The sequence below is a fragment of the Corythoichthys intestinalis genome, chromosome 18 (genome assembly GCF_030265065.1).
Source record: "Corythoichthys intestinalis isolate RoL2023-P3 chromosome 18, ASM3026506v1, whole genome shotgun sequence".
Lineage (NCBI taxonomy): Eukaryota > Metazoa > Chordata > Actinopteri > Syngnathiformes > Syngnathidae > Corythoichthys > Corythoichthys intestinalis.
This window is the reverse complement of record NC_080412.1, coordinates 42,082,982-42,102,456: the sequence shown is the minus strand read 5'-3', so window position 1 is coordinate 42,102,456 and position 19,475 is coordinate 42,082,982. Positions and strand designations below refer to the sequence as shown.

Genomic DNA, 19,475 nt, shown 5'->3' with positions numbered 1-19,475 from the left:
TATAAATGGGGAAATAATACGTTAAAAAGTATTGAATTTTCATATCTGGGTCTTAAAATTTATGATATATCACTTCTCCATGTCTCATTTCTCCTCAAAAGTGTCATTTTGATTGACTTAACCTAAATAAATATATGGGGCAGAGGAGCCAATCATTGAGGATGCAACGCAAGCAGCGGTCAAAATCATCAATTGCAAGAACTGATGGACTGTGCTTAATTTCTAAATGATAAGGTGCAGGAACGCAAAGTACATATGACAGCACAGTGATGACGAGACAGGCAGGTCCCGGAACATACGCAGAAAATGGTGCTGAAAACAACACGCAAATGCCCTCTTGCCATGCTGTGGGACTTACAAACCTCAATTTTAGATAATATCCTTGGTATAAATGTTATTTCAATAATTTACAATTATTTAGGCTATACTCTGCACAGCACGGTCAATTGCCCACATAACCACAGGTGGGACTTACAGTACACAGTCAGCAATTCGTTTCTCAACAGGTATAACTTGTAAAACATAAAAATAAAATCTGAGATTACAATAAGGAACACAAACCCATACTTTTACGAGTGACTCGATGAAGTATGGCAGCGTGGCCATGTGACGTCACTGCCCTGCAACGTCAACAATGGCGAGCTACTAGTTTAGTTTTTGATTTCAAATTTTACAAATTTTCTTAAAACGAAAACATTAACTCATTTGCTCCGAAAAACATATAAATACGTTCTATTTTTAATTGTTTCAGTGTCTTTTACGTTTTTTTTTTTTTTTTGACAAGAGGCATCTCTAGGTTCTGTTGCACCTAATCCGCAATGCACAATGCTCAAAACTCATTTTAAAGCAATACAACTGGCCCCTGGAGGGCAGTAGCGCATTTTGTAAGAACTCATCTTAGGCCAAGAAAGGAAGTGAAGAAAAATAGTCAGGAAACGGAAGTTGGAGGGATCTTGTGAAAACGCGTGAGAATTTGAGAAAAATGTGGAGAACGATCAAAAAAAAAAAAGGCAAACGACACTAGAGGAGTGTTTTGAAAATGAAACCGTCGTCAAAGAAGGATTAAAAAAAAACTATTTTGATGAGACGGACTGTGACAGCCACAACAGCGTCAGGTTCCAAAGTAGGGCTGCAGCTATCGAATATTTTAGTAATTGAGTAATCGACTGAAAATTCTATCGATTAATCGAGTAATCGCATAAATATATTTTTGGGTGAAGAGCAATTATAAATATACATGAGAAAACAAGACATTTCATCTAATCTTGAACCATTTTCAGTCAATCAATGTCTTTATTTTCGATGTATATTGTTGAAAACCGCCAACAATTGCATCTCAGGTGTAACTAAAAAAAAAAAAAAGACTAATTCACTGCTTTCACTCAAAAAACCTTTAGATCTTATTTAAAAAAAAAAAAAAAGACATATATATACAGTGGGGAGAACAAGTATTTGATACACAGTCAATGGGAAAACCCATTGGCAGTGTGTGTGTATATATATATATATATATATATATATATATATATACACACACACACACACACACTGCCAATGGGTTTTCCCATATATATGTATGTATATATATATATATAATATATATATATATATATATACACACACACTGCCAATGGGTTTTCCCATTGACTGTGTATCAAATACTTGTTCTCCCCACTGTATACCTAAAAATGCCGTTACGCTTGATAACACACATCACTTAAATGTTAGGATTTTTTCCCCACGTGTTTCCATTGAATTTCTATTTGTGACAAGCCATTTTTAAGTTCTAGTTAGGTTTTAAGTTAGTCTAAACTGTAAGTCCTGGTAGGATTTTGAGTTTTTGCAGTGTTCAAAATAAATGTATGATACAGGCTGTATTGGAGCACATTAGGGACCAGTGCTACTTGGTGTTTTATTCAGCAATGACTACTGAGCTAAAATTGATAGTTAGCATTATTGAGTTTTTATTTTACACCCTCATCACTCCACATCGCTACGTTATGTTAAACCCTGTATGTAAGACACGTTAGCCAAGCATCGATAGTGGTCATAATTAAGAGAAACCTAGCCCTCCGCAGGGCTAACATTACTTTAAGCTTATTTATTAGCGCTTTGCGCTCTTTATTAGCGCTTAGCGCTCTACTGCTTTAAGATGGCGGCTGTTTTCTAATGCTGCCCAGACGCGGCTGAGTCTGTCATTTTGCATCTAGTTCAACATACATGTGATCTCTATGAGACTCATCAGACGCTACCTACCAACGTAGCATCGTGCGGGCTAGTATTTAGCAACGTCGGCGTCGTTTGTAGCGGCTGTTTTTTTCTCTTCTTCTTCTTCCTCTACGTGCGTCCCGCATTAAAAGTAGTCCGAGCAAAACGTGATGCTTAGAGCTGTCAAAATAAACGATTACTCGAGGTGAATAAAACTACTCGGATCAGTTTTTAAACTCGAGTTACTCGAGTTGCTCGAGTATTCGTTTCAGCTCTATTCCAAACGCATTCTGCAGCGCTCACGTTGCGTTACTGCTGATCCCGAGGTTGAAACCAACGATGAAGATGATGAAAAAAGTGAGACCGATCTTGATCTGGACTCATCACATGACTGGGAGCCACCTCATTCATCCGGGAGCAGCCGAGAGCCTTCCCCGGATGTTATGTTCAAGTAAATTGTTATGTGCGCAAACAGTTCAATAGTTTAGTTATGTGTAAATAAATTGTTACTTTGCGATCAAAAGCTCTATTTGTCTTGTTGTTTGTTATTTTGTAGAATGAAAACATTATTCAAATGTTTGGGATGTCACAAAAGCAAAAAATAGCTGTGTGAATATATAAAATTCAGGAGCATAAAATATGCGTGAAATATGAAAAAAACATGCGTTTCGGTGTCAAACACATTTTAATATCAAATTATTATACCTCGTTCTAACATTTATCTTTTAAGAACTACATGTCTTTCTATCCGTGGTACCCTTTAAAGTAGAAGCTTAACAACACTGCTCTTGATTACCGATTATCAAGTTGTAAGGATCATTTTTCCCAGAGCATGTGAAGGCAACATTGACCTGGACGTTTGGCATCAATATGCCAAGAGATGGCGCCAGAGTAACAGTTGTGTATTACACAGAATTTGTGATTGAAAGAGATAATTTTGCAAGTATTTGAGCAAATGACATGGTTTCAAACAAAATCAACACAGAAGTCAAATGTTCCTAGTTGTAACTTAAAGCTTTATCATAGCATGGTCTTATTCTTTCCTCTTTTTTCCTCAGACTTTTTCCTGGAGTTGGACAAAGTGATGGGTCCTCTCATCTTCAACACCAGCAGCATGACCGACCTGGTGCGTTACACTCGGCAGGGCCTGTACTGGTTGCGACTGGACGCCAAGCTAGTTCCCTAGCGAGGCTTTTTTTTTGCCCGACACCTCGTCCGTCCCTGTACGCTGCTCTCTCACACATAGCCACACCTCAGTGACACACACGGTCCACCTCTGGTCGCACGTGACGATGAACTTTTGAGGCATATCTCCGAGTGTGTGCGCACCTTTTTTAATTTTTTAAAAATCTGCACCAGCTTGCCAAAAGAAAATAGGAATCATTCTGGAGAGGAGCAACATTCTTCCACATGTCCACAAATAGATGAATCATGTTTATTTTTTTTTTACCTGAAGCACCAGGTGATTTATTTATTATTTATTCCCTGCGCTTCAGTTGAATTCCTATTTTTTTTTTTTTTTTTTTTTTTAGCTTTTGAATTGTTTCCCTCCCCACCAAAGTACCTCCCACAAAACACCAAAGGTGCTTTAAATTTTTCAAATGAAGGTTTTTCTCTTTATAGTTTTTCGTGCCTTCAATGTGAGCGACAGGAAAAAGTACTCCCCTTCTCACACTTTTTATAATTTTTCTATATTTTGAACCGCTTAGATATTTTCGGGGCGATGATGCTGCGTTTAGTGTTGTACGGCAAAAATGTTTTGAGCTTCCACGCGTCTGCTTCATTTAAAATGTTTGGGAGTACGCTCGTTAGATGGTAAATAAGGGCTATGGTGATGCAACAATTATCGATAACATAAAAACGATTTTCATTCCGTTGGGAATTGAGTTTAGCACTAGTAATGAACGTTCGTTCATTCGCTGCCACCCTCCCACTTCGAACGGATCGGACGTCTATGGCAGTCAATGGCAAGAAATTGCTGTGGCAATGAAGGCGTCATCCAGCAATAGAGTGGCATCAGACAGTCAAATCCGATCTGAGATGTTCATATCTGATATGAAACTACCAGAGGTGGGTAGTAACGTTACATAAAGTTTTTTGAGGAAAAAAAAGTCATTTTAACAGTAGTTTTACTAATCCATAATTTTTACTTGAGTAGATTTGTGAAGACCAAAGATTACTGCTACGCTTCTACTTTGGACTACACTAGAGTCTAGGGTTGTTCCGATCATGTTTTCTTGCTCTCGATCCGATCCCGATCGTGTTAGTTTGAGTATTTGCCGATCCCGATATTTCCCGATCCGATTGCTTTTTTTTTTGCTCCCGATTCAATTCCAATCATTCCCGATAATTTTTCCCAATCATATACATTTTGGCAATGCATTAAGAAAAAAATGAATAAAACTCGGACGAATATATACATTCAACATACAGTACATAAGTACTGTATTTGTTTATTATGACAATAAATCCTCAAAATGGCATTTACATTATTAACATTCTTTCTGTGAGAGGGATCCAAGGATAGACAGACTTGTGACTTTGTAGATTGTGGCTAAATATTGCCATCTAGTGTATTTGTTGAGCTTTCAGTAAATGATACTGCAGCCATTCAACCCAAATGCATGATGGGAAGTGGAACCATGACTGTGCGTAGTGCTACCAATTGATATATCTTCTCTGCGTTGGGGAATAATTTAAGGTGTTAAGAAAAAGATCAATTGCTACCTTCCCCACATTGCTTCCCATGATGTTTCTAATAGTAGGGAGAGGGATTGTAAGGCTTTAGCCAATTAAAAAAAGTCTCCAAAGGCTGCCAAAATTCACTCTACTCATTTTACGCTTCCTTTTATCTCTCTATATAGGTAAAACGGCGCCATTACAGATTGAGCGCGACAATGTGTGAGTTAGTCGTGCAGTGCATGCATTAATTGTGTTAAATATTTTAACGTGATACATTTTTACATTTTTAAAAAAATTAATTATTGCCGTTATCGGGATAAATTTGATAACCCTACCTTAAAGTGCTTGTGACACGAAAAAGCATGTTTATTTCATAATACACGCGGTATTTTATGCTCCTGAATGATATGGACCGCTTGGATGTGTGTGGAAGCGATCGCTATATTTATTTAGTTTTTTGAATCCCGCGCCAGGAAAATGAGTGACTTCCGGCTTCGGTCTCGCATTGAGGAGGAGGGCGCTGTGACGTGTACGGTAGAAGACGTCCTCTTCACGCTACAGTGTACTGTTGTGTATGAGGACGAAGGATTCAGCTGATTTTGCGGATTAATACTTTTATTTTTTCCATCACGCCAGCCAAACGGCTGCAGAAAAATCATTCTGTATGCGGGAGAGGCGTATGCGCCTTTTTGGAGTTTCAAAAGGTTCGCATTCACCGTGGATATTTACTGTGGGACCATTGGACTTACAAGGAAGTGAGTAAACATCTTGTTTTGTATTATGTCAAATACGAATACAGTGATTACAAAGTAAACACTATAAAATTCCTTTAAATAAAGGACTACTTACGTTTGATCATTGATAGGCATGTAAAAAGCTATCCTCACGCTCATTAGCAGTTAGCTGTTAGCACGTTAGCTACACAACAATTCCAGCCACCCTCCTCCAGGGAACGAACTGTAAATTGCTCTCCGCCGGGCGGTTTGCCGATCCGCAAAGAAACTCGACAACCGGGTCGTCATGTCAAATAATCCAGGCTAGTTATGTGTGATTTTCCACTTCGAAGACTTTGAAACATCCCTCGGTTCGGGTTAGCATGTCGGCTAGCTGTCACTCCTTCTGGTCTGTTTACATTCTCTGAAGCCGGGGAAGGGAAATGACATATGTCCGATTTAGGTGTCATAAAATATCGTTCGGCAGGTGTGACAGTAAAGGTAAAGTCGACTGTTTTGACCATTATGGAGTAATTTTGCCATGTCGTCTTGAATAAATGGATTTTTATTATTTTATATTCCATTTAGCACAAGTTATTTGTCATGACCATGCCATTTATTTAGCAATTGGGGAAAGTACTTGGGTAAAAAGAATATCCTGTAAAAATATTGAAGTAAAGAGACAGAAACAATGACATTTTGCCGCTCTCTTCGTCGCGTTTTCCTCATTGTGAATAGTTCCCCCTCGACGGGCTGACTGGTCCTTCTCAAGCCATTTATATAGCTATTGGGGAAAATACTTGGATAAAAAGAATATCCTGTAAAAATATTGGGAGTAGAGAGACTGAAACAATGACATTTTGCAGCTCTCTTCGTCTCGTTTTCCTCGTTCTGAACAATTCCCCCTCAATGGGCTGAATAGTAAAACCGATGAGCCTAGTCTACCGCTGACGTCATCCACCTGTTGGGGACGCTAAAGCCCTATAATTGTAGGCGTGGCTAACCGGCAGATTAAAAGACTAATTTCTCGTCATCTGTGCTTTGCTAAATTGTTGTATATGGTCGAATCGTCTCAAAATATGATTCTAATTCACATAATAATGCCATTTAAGACTTTTTTTCTGGTGTCGTATGCTCTTTAAGCCTAAACTAAAGACTCTGGATGAGTGTAACATATTATGTCTAACGTGAAATACAATTAGAAAACTATTTAATTAAAAAAAATATATATATATATATATTAAAAAAGGCATGGCCGTTATTTTTTTGCCGATTCCGATACTTTGAAAATGACGTGATCGGATCGGGACAGCTCTACGAGAGTCTGTACATTTTGACTCTTTATTCTACATAATGACTTTGTTTTTGCCTGAAATGCCGACTGAGGCTCTGCTAGTAATAATCACATGACTCCATTATACCAATCAGACATAACAATACAGTCGCATGACCAGATGGAGCCTTGCAGTCGGAAGTCATATATAATCACGCTGGCCTGTTCAATCACATGGCGTCTTTAAAGCGCTGTAAAAATTCAATTATTTGACCTAGTCAGCAGTACTCGAAAGCAAGGATTTGTTTGAAACTTTCTCCCAAGTTTTTAATTCAATTCATGGTAGGAAACTGTTTTTTTTTTTTTTTTTCACTAGCGGGCACATTTGCTCTCTGGACGGGCAATTTTTATTTGCTAGTTCCAATCTTATGGACCCCCCCCTAAAGGGACATCGACAGAAATAACATTAGTTTAAGTTTCTGCCGAGCACCAGAAGCAATCTGGTAAACATTAGCATTCTATAGCATGTAAGCTAGTAGACTTTTGCCGTGCAAGTTAGCCAATTGTTGCAATTGGCTAAGTTGCATCGCAAAATGCCAATTCTTTTATTGTTGCAGTTGGCTAACTTGCATCGCAAAAGCCCACTAGCTTAAATGCAATAGAATGCTAATGTTGACAACAATTGGCTAACGTGCATAGCAAAAGTCCGCTAGCTTAAATGCTATATAATGCTAATATTTACAACAATTGGCTAACTTGCATCGCAAAAGTCCGCTAGCTTAAATGCGATAAAATGCTAATATTTACAACAATTGGCTAACTTGCATCGGAAAAGTCAGCTAGCTTAAATGCTATAGAATGCTAATGTTTACAACAATTGGCTAACTTGCATCGCAAAAATCCGCTAGCTTAAATGCTATAGAATGCTCATGTTCACAACAATTGGCTAACTTGCATCGGAAAAGTCCACTAGCTTAAATGCTATAGAATGCTAATATTTACAACAACTGGCTAACTTGCATTGCAAAAGTCCGCTAGCTTAAATGGTACATAATTCTAATGTTAACTAGATAGTTTCTGGTGCGCACTAGTGCTTAAATTTTATTTCTGCCGATGTCCCTTTACCCTTTCTTGCCAAATGTATCACATTTGATACACCTAAAATTTCATGATTTTGAGACTAATTCAGAATTTTAAAATTTCTTTTTGGAAAAAATAAATGATGGATGCAAGTCAACACATTCATCAAAAGGTAACAGAAGCTTATTAACATATTCATTTTGACTTTTCGTTTTACAAATTTGAAAAAAAGGTTTCATTAAGACCTTCTTTTTTAAATTTTATGATTCTCTGACAATTGCTTCGTATTGCAGGCATTTAAGGGTTAGGGGCTCCGTAGAATCCAATGATTTTTGTTCTTTTTTTTTGGCCTAATACGGTCATATAATAGGTTATAGTACAGTATAAAAACGATGGTTCATATAGATGTTATGCTGCAAAAAAAAAATTTGTATGAAAAAATATCACACTGTAAGCAGTTACTCACAGTTACTCATTACTTGAATATACTCTTCACTGGATACTTTTTTTTCCACTTGTACTTGAGTACATTTTTTGGATGACGACTTTCACTTGAGTAATATTATTTTGAAGTAAAGCTACTCTTACTTGACTTAAAATTTTGGCTACTCTACCCACCTCTGGAAACTGTCTTGCAAAAAATCTCATTTCTGTACTTTGTGACAGTTCAGACGACAAAAGAGTCATTCAATTTCAATCTGGATGGTTTAAAAATCAGATTCCAGTCTGAATGCAAACATACTGACCGGAAAATTCCCCTGAAAATCGGAAAGACTGTCTGTGAACGCTCTGGGTTAATCGACGGTAAATGGATTGGGTGTCTAGCACCGTCAATGGCAGCAATTGAGTTAAGAGACACCATTCTAGTGGAAGATTTTAGTAGCAACTTGTTGGTTCCTTTCTTTTGTTTTTTTCAACAGAAAATATATTGATTCTTGGCAAGAGCATATCGATAACATTTTGGGATATAAAGTATCACGATATATCTCCATTTGCATATTTTATCACACCCCTACTATCAACTCCTCTATTAGAATGCCAGTATTTCCATTCTCATATAATCACAGAAAGCATCCGGTTGCATTTAAATGGCATCTAGGCATCACAGTAGCGCTTAATGCCGCTTGAGGCCAAGAAACTTCGCGCTCGGTCACATCAAATTATTGTTCTTCCGTAGCCACTGAAAAATATCCTTGAGAAAAGTCGTTTCCATACGGTGTTGTTTGCCCACAGTGTTAATATGAGTCATAACTAGGGAGTGTACACAAATATAATGCAGTTATTGACATTAGCGTTTATCAAAGGTGCGCCCAAGTGGGAAATGCATCAATAAAGAACACGTGCAGATTAGCAGTGGTGCATCAATAGCATAAAAAAGAGGATATATTTCACAGAGAGAGATTCTATTTATATATAGAGGCAAATTACTCCTTTACAAGTTCACCTATTTGTCATGTTTTCAGAAGCAGAAAACAATTGCAGTTGAGTTTGTCAATCAACTGTTATATAAATATGTTCTGTTGAGATTAGGAAGAATATATGGATGGTATATTGATTTGGTTAGTGCTACGTTGGTACGTACTTCGGCAGCAGGGGATGTCCCGATCACATATTTTTGGACCCGAGTGCGGGTCGCCTGATTTTGCCTGATCTGATACCTCGGGAATGTATTGGGGGGGCAAAAAAAACAATGTAAAATATTTCTACACTGCAGAGATGATCAATCTTGCTCGATGCTATTTTAGCATTAGCATCCCGCAACGGCTACATTTCGAATATTTTGTTGCTTTGTACCCCTTAAAATACAGAGGTAGTTTTGTAGACTGAAAATTCCGTAAGTAGACACGTGTTTTCAATTTAAATGGCCTGATCCAGTCCAAGCCCCCCAAAATTCAGATTATAAAGCATAAAAAATGCATAAAAACATGAAAAAAAATCATGTTACGATTAGGTTATTTCACAATAATAATAAGAGTTGTGCATAATGTAAAAACAACAAAAAATAGAGGAAAGAATAAACGTTAATACACTCACGGAAAGTTTCGGAACACCTCATTGCCAGAGGGGCGAATGAAGAAGACGCTGGGATACACAATTACACATACAGTAGAGGGCCCTCTTAGCCAACTGGATGCCAGGATGCTAGGCAATAGCCAGTGGCAATACAGCTATAAATATGTTACGTTATGTCTACTCTGGGAGTGTATTTTTGCCTCTCATATCCTGAAATTTCTTTTTTAACAAACCTGAAAATTCTGTATGTCGAGACATTATTAAGTAGAGGTACCTCTGTATAAAAAATTCTGGTAAGACTTTATTTGACTGTGGATTCCTAAGACTGTCATAAGACCATCGTGATTATGACATGACACTGTTATTATCATTAATGAATGCTTATGACAGATGTCATGAAGTGTCCTACGGCAAATTATGTCACTTTTGCATGGATGTGAAAGATGCGTGATGGACATAAATGTACTTAGTGACATAATTTGCCTGATGTCGCTTCATGACGTGTCATAAGCGTTCATTAATGCTCATGACAGTGTCATGTCATAATTATGGCAGTCTTATGAGCCCACTGTCAAATAAAGTATTACCAAAGACAATGTAAAATATTTCCACACTGCAAAGATGATCACTTTCTCAATGCTATTTTAGTGTTAGCTTCCCACGGCGGCTACATCTGCAATATTTTTTTGCTTTGTAGCCCTTAAAGTATTAAAAAAAAAAAATTATGGTAACACCTTGTTTGACAGTGGGTTTATAAGACTGTCATAATTATGACATGACACTGTCATGTGCATCTGGCATATTATGTCACTTTTGATTGGATGTGAAAGATGCGCGATGGACATACAGTAAATGTAGTTAGTGACATAATTTGCTTGATGGGACTATATGACATCTGTCATAAGTATTCATTAATGCTCATGACAGTGTCATGTCATCGACAGTGGGTTCATAAGACTGTCATAATTATGACATGACACTGTCATGTGCATCTGGCATATTATGTCACTTTTGAATGGATGTGAAAGATACGTGATGGACATACAGTAGATGTAGTTAGTGACATAATTTGCCTGATGTGACTTCATGACATCTGTTTAAAGCATTTACTAATGCACATGAAAGTGTCATGTCATCATGTTATAAACATGTTTATGACATGACACTGACATGTGCATCTGGCGTATTCTGTCACTTATGAATGGAGGTAAACGATGCGCGATAGACATAAATATAGTTAGTGACATAATTTGCCAGATGACACTTCATGACAACAGTCATAAGCACTCATTAATGCTCATGACAGTGTCATGTCATAGACAGTGGGTTCATAAGACGGTTATAATTATGACATGACACTGTCACGACCATCCAGCATATTATATCACTTTTGAATAGATGTGGAAGATGTGCGATGGACATGACCGTAGTGAATGACATAATTTGCCTTTTGACACTTCATGACATGTGTCATAAGCATTTATTTATGCTCATAACAATGTCATGTCATCGACAGTGTGTTCATAAGACTTGCATAATTATGACAGGACGCTGTCATGTGCATCTGGCGTATTCTGTCACTTTAGAATGGATGTAAAAGATGCGCTATGGACATAAATGTAGTTAGTGACATAATTTGCCGGATGACACTTCATGACATCTGTCATAAGCGTTCATTAATGCTCATGACAGTGTCATGTCATACAGTGGGTTCATAAGACTGTCATAATTATGACATAACACTGTCATGTGCTTTTGGCATATTATGTCACTTTTGAATGGATGTGAAAGATGCCCCACAGGCATCAATGTAGTCAGTGACATAATTTGCCGGATGACACTTCATGACGACTGTCATAAGCATTCATTAATGCTCTTGACAGTGTCATACCCTAATTATGACGGTCTTATGAGCCCAATGTCAAATAGTTTTACTTAAAACAATGGAAAATATTTCCACACTGCAGAGAGGATCGCGCTTTCTCAATGCTATTTTAGCATTTGCTTCCCGCAACAGCTACATCTGGAATATGTTGTTGCTTTGTAGCCCTTGAAATTTCGAAATAAATACGTTTTAATACCCCAATCTTCTTAACCTGGTTACGATCCTATGAAAATTTAGTCATCGTACGCGATTTCCGATCATGTGATCAGTTCAGGGACATCCCTATTCGGCAGTACGTTGTACCGTGAATTGTCCAAATGACAAATATTATTTTCATTTCACTGTATTTAGTCAGTTCAAGGTAGCCCACACCTCCAAACACTCATTGTCATCGCTCTTAAGGATTGGAAAAAGAAAAAAAAAATGATTTTTTTAAAACTATGCAGGATTTTTTTCTCGACTTAAAAAAACTTTTTTAATCTTAATATGGAGGCATGTGATTTTTTTTTTTTTTTTACTTTCAAAGAAACTTAAGTGTCCAATGTTTTTTGAGCAATTTAGTGTACTAGTTTTAGTACATGTTAATGTATATATTTTATAACAAAAAAAGAAAAACAAAAAAAACAGATGGTTTGTGCCATTCTGTAGCTTGAGCTGGAGGCCACTTTTTCTCATAGGAAAATCCTCTGAGTTTTTGTTTTTTAATCGCCATCAGGCCAGCCAATGTGTTCGTACACTGGTACCGGTTTGTAAGTACAAATGTATACATTGTTTAACCTTTTTTTAATTTATTTTTGCACCCCGTTTATTGTTTTTTTTTTTTTTTTTGCTTCCGACATTTGATGAAAAAAGGAAGATGTAAATGTATCGCGTGGGGTTGGGGGGGGGGGCGTGATTGTTCTTGATGAGATTTCATTGTAAGTAGTAATTAATATGAATGAATCCAGGGTATTTTTTTTAATAGGAAGATGTTCACACTTGCATGTTTCTATTTAAATGTATAAAGTGTACATAGGACATTTTCCTCTAAGGGTGAATTTTTACTATAGGAGGACATTTTTATCGCAATTGAATATCACTGTAAATATATTTGTGAGATACTTTTATGCACATCCCTTTTCTTCATCTTACCCTGACTTTTTGTAACTGTGGAGACGACGGCCACGTCTCTTAACAACGCTGGAGCGGTGGGGAACCTTTACTATATTCAAAAAATTTGGGGAGAATTATAGCAAGCAAAGAAATGTTTCTTAATTTACCTCCTGAGACCCTTCTTACTCATTTGAGGACATTAGATTTCTGCCTCTGAGGCCTGTTAAACTTTTTTTTTTTAAACCTTGGAGCACTTGGGCACCTTCAGGGACGTTGTCAGCACCCTCTTGTGGTGTCTACACTACTTTACACTGGGGCTGCAGCTATCGATTATTTAGGTAATTGATTGATCTATTAATGAGTTACTTCGAATAATCGAGTAATCGGATGACAAACATTTGATGCGTTGCAGAATAAATGTTAGGATATGTAAAACAAGTGTTTCTGCTTGCGATACACTTTCAATGTGAACAACAAAAGAAAATTCCTGAGTTTCTTCAAATTGTGCAAAATTGCTCAGTCATTTTACAAGAGCAATAAATGAATAAAAAAAAAAAAAAATTTAAAATACCTGAGCTTAGCCTCAAATTATATTAAAAAACATAAAAATAAATGAAGGTCTAAATACAACAAAAGAACAATTGGCTAACTTGCAAAAGTAAGTCTGCTAGCTTAAGTGCTATAGAATGTTCAAAACAAATTTTATACAATGCTCTTAAATTGTTCAAACACATATTTCCACAAAAAAACTGCAAAATATCTTGTAAACAGGAAACGAATGCAGAAACAAACATATTAGCTAACAACAACATACCTTATGTTGGCTTTAACAGGGAGGATCTGGATTCAGCCATATTATCTGTTGCCACTAGAGGGCAGTTTATCCACCCAAATCCATAAAACTAAATGCAACACTTTCAAAACAAACCATTACAACGTCACTCTAATTAAACGAATCCTTAAAGCAGCAAAATTTGATTGGAAGCTTTTTTTCTAATCGATTAATCGTTATAGCACTACTTCACACCTATTTAAACGAATAAAGAAGCGGCATCAAAATCTGCTCATGGCTTCACAAAAGTTACCTTTACAAGTTTTCTGAGCAAAAGTAGTATATTTATGTGAAATAACATCTGTAGCTTAACATGGCATAAAAACTGGACACTATTTCGTTAAACAGTAGTAAATCTTGTGTCCTCATTTGAGGACTTTGGGATTATTTAACAATTTTGTGGGGTACTTCGCTAATTCTGAAATTATTTAATTTCATTTCTAGTTCTCACTAGTTTTTCAAGTGTCAAATTTGTTATTAGTGTGATCAAATAATCAAGGGGAGCTTTAGAAATGTTTACATGTTAGAAAAATAGTTCTTTGACCTTATCGACTAGCTAATTAGCTGTACACAACACTGTATGCAAACCATGTTATTTAATTTGATTCATAGTTCTAATTAGTCTTTCAATTGTCAAATTTGTTATTTGTGTGATCAAATAAACTAGGAACGATTAAGAAATTTTGTTTTTGACCATATCCACTAGCTAATTAGCTAACAGGCAAAATAACTACACCAACTAATTAGCTAACCGGCTAAATAACTACACTGTCTCCAAACCATGTTATTTAATTTGATTCATAGCTCTAACTAGTCTTTCAAGTGTCAAATTTGTTATTTGTGTGATCAAATAAACTAGGAACGATTAAGAAATTATCTTTTATTTTTGACCATATCCACTAGCCAATCAGCTAACTGGCTAAATAACTACCCTGTAGGCAAACCATGTTATTTAATTTGATCTGTTGTACTAACTAGTTTTTCAAGTGTCAAATTTGTTATTTGTGTGATCAAATATACGAGGAACGATTAAGAAACTTTTATTTTTGACCATATCCGCTAACTAATTAGCTAACAGTCAAAATAACGACACCAAATAATTAGCTACAGGCTAAATAACTACACTGAATGCAAACCATATGTTATTTAATTTTATTTATAGTTCTAACTAGTCTTTCAAGTGTGAAATTAGTTATTTGTGTGATCAAATATACTAGGAACGATTAAGAAATTATCCTTTTGACCATATTCACTCGCTAATTAGCTAACAGGCGAAATAACTTCACTGTTTGCAAACCATATATTACTTAATTTGATTCATAGTTCTAACTAGTCTTTCAAGTGTCAAATTTGTTATTTGTGTGATCAAATATACAAGAAGGATTAAGAAATTATCCTTTTGACCATATTCACTAGCTAATTAGCTAACAGGCTAAACACAACAACTAACTAGCTAACAGGCTAAATAACTTCACTGTTTGCAAACCATATGTTATTTAATTTGATTCATAGTTCTAACTAGTCTTTCAAGTGTCAAATTTGTTGCTTCTGTGATCAAATAAACCAGGACTGATTAGGAAACTTTTATTTTTGATCATATGTACTAGCGAATTAGCTAACAGTCAAAATAACTACACCAAATAATTAGCTACAGGCTAAATAACTACACTGAATGCAAACCATATGTTATTTAATTTGATTTATAGTTCTAAATAGTCTTTCAAGTGTCAAATATGTTATTTGTGTAATCAAATAATCTACGAACGATTAAGAAATTTTATTTTTGACCATATCCACTTGCTAATTAGCTAACTGGCACAATAACTACACTGTATGCAAACCGTTATTTAATTTGATTTATACTTCTAACTAGTCTTTCAAGTGTCAAATGTTATTTTGTGTGATCAAATATACTAGGAACGATTAAGAAATTATCCTTTTGACTATATTCATGAGCTAATTCGCTAACAGGCTAAATAACTACACCAACTAACTAGCTACAGTACAGGCTAAATACCTACACTGAATGCAAACCATATGTTATTTAATTTGATTTATAGTTCTAAATAGTCTTTCAAGTGTCAAATGTGTTATTTGTGTCATCAAATAATCTACGAACGATTAAGAAATTTTATTTTTGACCATATCCACTTGCTAATTAGCTAACTGGCTAAATAACTACACCAACTAACTAGCAAAATAACTACACTGAATGCAAACCATGTTATTTAATTTGATTTATAGTTCTAACTAGTCTTTCAAGTGTCAAATTTGTTGCTTCTGTGATCAAATAAACCAGGACTAATTAAGAAACTATTATTTTTGACCATATCCACTAGCTAATTAGCTAAATGTCGGCACTATTTGCAAACAATATGCCTCTGCTTTGAATTTGATTTGAATTTGGACTCAATTTTGTCATTTTGCCATTACCGGGAAAATTTAATGTGTAGATCAACAGATGATCACATTTACTTTTACGTCCCACTAAAGCCAAATCCAGTTACAATAAAAAAAAAAAATTGGTGCTAATTTTTTTTATTTTTAAGAGAACTACCAATTATTTGAAGCTAACATTTTGTGTTTTCGATCATTCTGGTCCCGAGCAGCAAATATATATCATATTATGATAAACCCACTGTCCTCAAATGGGGACGTCGTTTATTACAAAAACGGCTAAAAGTTTTGTTATGAAATTTAGAAGGTCTTACTCATCGCAGATAGCAAAACCCAGGTCTCAGGAGGCTAGATTAAGGGACTATTTAGAATTGCACGACGGTCCAGGTTTCCTACTTTTCTCCAGTCTTTTTTGTGCTTACGTTTTCCCCTCTTCATCGACCAAGTAATCATTTAGTCTCTTGTATTTTGTCCCGTCATTGTCCGTCCCGCGTGGGCTGAGGATGTACAGTCTTGCGTCGATCCAAGAGTATTTCCTACCCTTTCTATGAACAATTGGTCACATGAGTCTTTATAAGGACAAAAAGATTTCTCAACAGCAGTTTCTACCGTCTCTTGTACACTTTTAAAAAGCCTCAAAGAGCAGCCTACAGTACACTATATACCATAGTCTAAATTGGCTTAGTTTTTCAAAGGAAATCGATGCTATTATAAGATGGATGCAATATGATTTCAAAGGTACTCGCGGAGTTTGAGCTTCAAACTTTAGGTCATGTAATTTAAAGAGCATTCTTGTGAAGTGAGTATTAATTGTGTGACTAATGAGAGTCTGTCCTGAATATTCTTTGTATTTTTGTCGTATTGAGAATAAAATATATATGAATATGTTTATGACTGGGGTGTTGTATTTATTTGAACACGATCACACATCATGAAGGAGTTATGTCGGGAAGTTATTACACAAACTAATGCAATGAAGCGTTTTGGAAGGTTTTAATATTTCAAGTCTGCATTCTAGTTATGAATTATTTAACCTATTTGTGTTGTTAATGTATGATTATCATTGGGGCGAACGTGGAACGCTGGAACATTTCAGAACGCCGTTCCAGTACAAAATTTGGGGGCAGAAAGGTGCTTTGATGCCGAAAATATGACGGCAACTGTCAAACCTCCATGTTAAAAAAAAAACTGTCATACTCTCGTCAGATTTACATACAGTGCTGGCCACAAGTATTGGCACCCTCAGCCTAATACTTGGTAGCACAATCTTTAGAGAAAATAACTGCGAACAACTGCTTCTGGTATCCATCAATGAGTTTCTTACAATGCTCTGCTGGAATTTTAGACCATTTTTTTTTGGCCATCTGCTCCAGGTCTCTGAGATTTTATGGGTGCCAGGTCTGGACTCATTGCTGGCCACTTTAGAAGTCCCAGTGCTTTCTCTCAAACCATCTTCTATTGCTTTTTGAAGTGTGTTTTGGGTTATTCTCCTGCTGGAAGATCCATGAACTCTGAGGGAGACCCAGCTTTCTCACACTGGGCCCTACATTATGCCGCAAAATTTGTTGGTAGTCTTCAGACTTTATAATGCCATGCACACGGTCAAGCAGTCCAATGCCAGAGGCAGCAAAGCAACCCCAAAACATTAGGGAACCTCTGCCATGTTTGACTGTGGGGACCGTGTTCTTTTCTTTGAAGACCTCCTGTAAACTACAGTGGGGCAAATAACTAATTAGTCAACCACCAATTGTGCAAGTTCTCCTACTTGATTAGAGAGGCCTGTAATTGTCAACATGGGTAAACCTCAACCATGAGAGACAGAATGTGGAAAAAAAAACTGAAAATCACATTGTTTGATTTTTAAAGAATTTATGTCCAAATTAGAGTGGAATGTAAATAATGCAGGACTGGCGTAGATTACAACATCACAGCACTTCGTAACAGGTACAGTACCCATGTGCGCAAACAACTGCCTGGCGAAGGATAGTTCCGATAACCACTGGAGAGGCTTGTAGTTATAGGAACAAGAACATTTCTTGGAACTGCGGATAGTTCCTACAGTCCGAAAGCAGCTATCACTGCGCACGGTAGACACAGGAACATTTGGGTCTTAGGAGATGTACTTGTAGCCTTGAGATTGCCCATGCGTCCTCACAATTTTGCTTCTCAAGTCCTCAGACAGTTCTTTGGTCTTCTTTCTTTTCTCCATGCCCATTGTGATACATACAAGGACACGGGACAGATGTTGAGTCAACTTTAATCCATTTCAACTGGCTGCAAGTGTGATTTCGTTATTGCCACTACCTGTTATGTGCCACGGGTAAGTAACAGGTGCTGTTAATTACACAAATTAGAGAAGCATCACATGATTTTTCAAAGGGTGCCAATACTTTTGTCCAGCCCATTTTTGTTTTTTTTGTGTAAAATGATAATGATGTATTTTTTGTGTTTTTCTTTGCAAGCAAAATAAATGAAGATATCACTACAAAAGCATTTGCAATTGCAATCATTTCCTGGGAGAAATTGAGCATTATCTGACAGAATTGCAGCGGTGCCAATACTTTTGGCCAGCACTGTAAGTGTAAAGCAGTAGCCTAAAGCACATGTTAAACCTGTTGTGTTCTATTGTGTGTTATAGGTGTTTAACTGCCAAAAGCAGTTTTCTTGGCATTTCTGTGGTTTTAGGATGTTTGAAAAATAAAAATAGATAAATTCTGACCTTTATGTCAGGGAGTTCCGGCAAGAAATTCTAGTCACTTGACTCCTAAATTTAATACCAATGCTTTTTAGTATGTTGATTATACTGTGACTGCCTGTAAAACTAGTGTGCATGAGCTCCCTCTAGTGCTTATATTTGTCCTGTACATTTTCAGCAAACGTTACTGGCAGAACAAGGAAGCTCGGTTCTGCTACAGCATTTTTTAAATATCAAATGAAAAAACAACCATACTTGCATTTAACAAAAAAAGTATTTTTGAAGTCCCTTACAATAGATAAAAATAATTTGTGGTTCTACAACCCCTAGCAAAAAATAGGGAATCACCAGACTCGGATGAGCACTCACGCAGACATTTTATCATGTAGGACAAACTCCGCCGATATAAAGCTTTAAAAAATAATGAATTCGTTGAGTCTTTCTCCAAGGAATGCTATAACATTTTTAGCTCTGTGGCATGATGCAAAACATAGAAGCATATTTTAAATTGAAGGGATAAGAAAGCTGTCTAAAATTTCAATGTAAACTTGTGCATTTATTGAAGCTTTAACCCCAGCCATCTCCCCAGTGTCAAGGACTGAGGG

At 36.4% G+C, this 19,475-nt stretch overlaps 1 protein-coding gene across 3 annotated transcripts in view; it reads left to right on the top strand.

Moving 5' to 3' along the window:
• Positions 1-18,570, top strand: part of aff4 (AF4/FMR2 family, member 4) — a 98,032-nt gene extending 79,462 nt beyond the window's left edge. For 2 of the 3 annotated variants that reach the window (XM_057821449.1, XM_057821448.1), the window contains exon 21: positions 3,267-18,570. In XM_057821449.1, the coding sequence (XP_057677432.1) occupies positions 3,267-3,394 (128 nt within the window). In that variant the 3' untranslated portion in view covers positions 3,395-18,570. The remainder of the gene's footprint in view (positions 1-3,266) is intronic. The other variant, XR_009061372.1, reaches the window with a different exon arrangement.
• Positions 18,571-19,475: the final 905 nt, after the last annotated feature.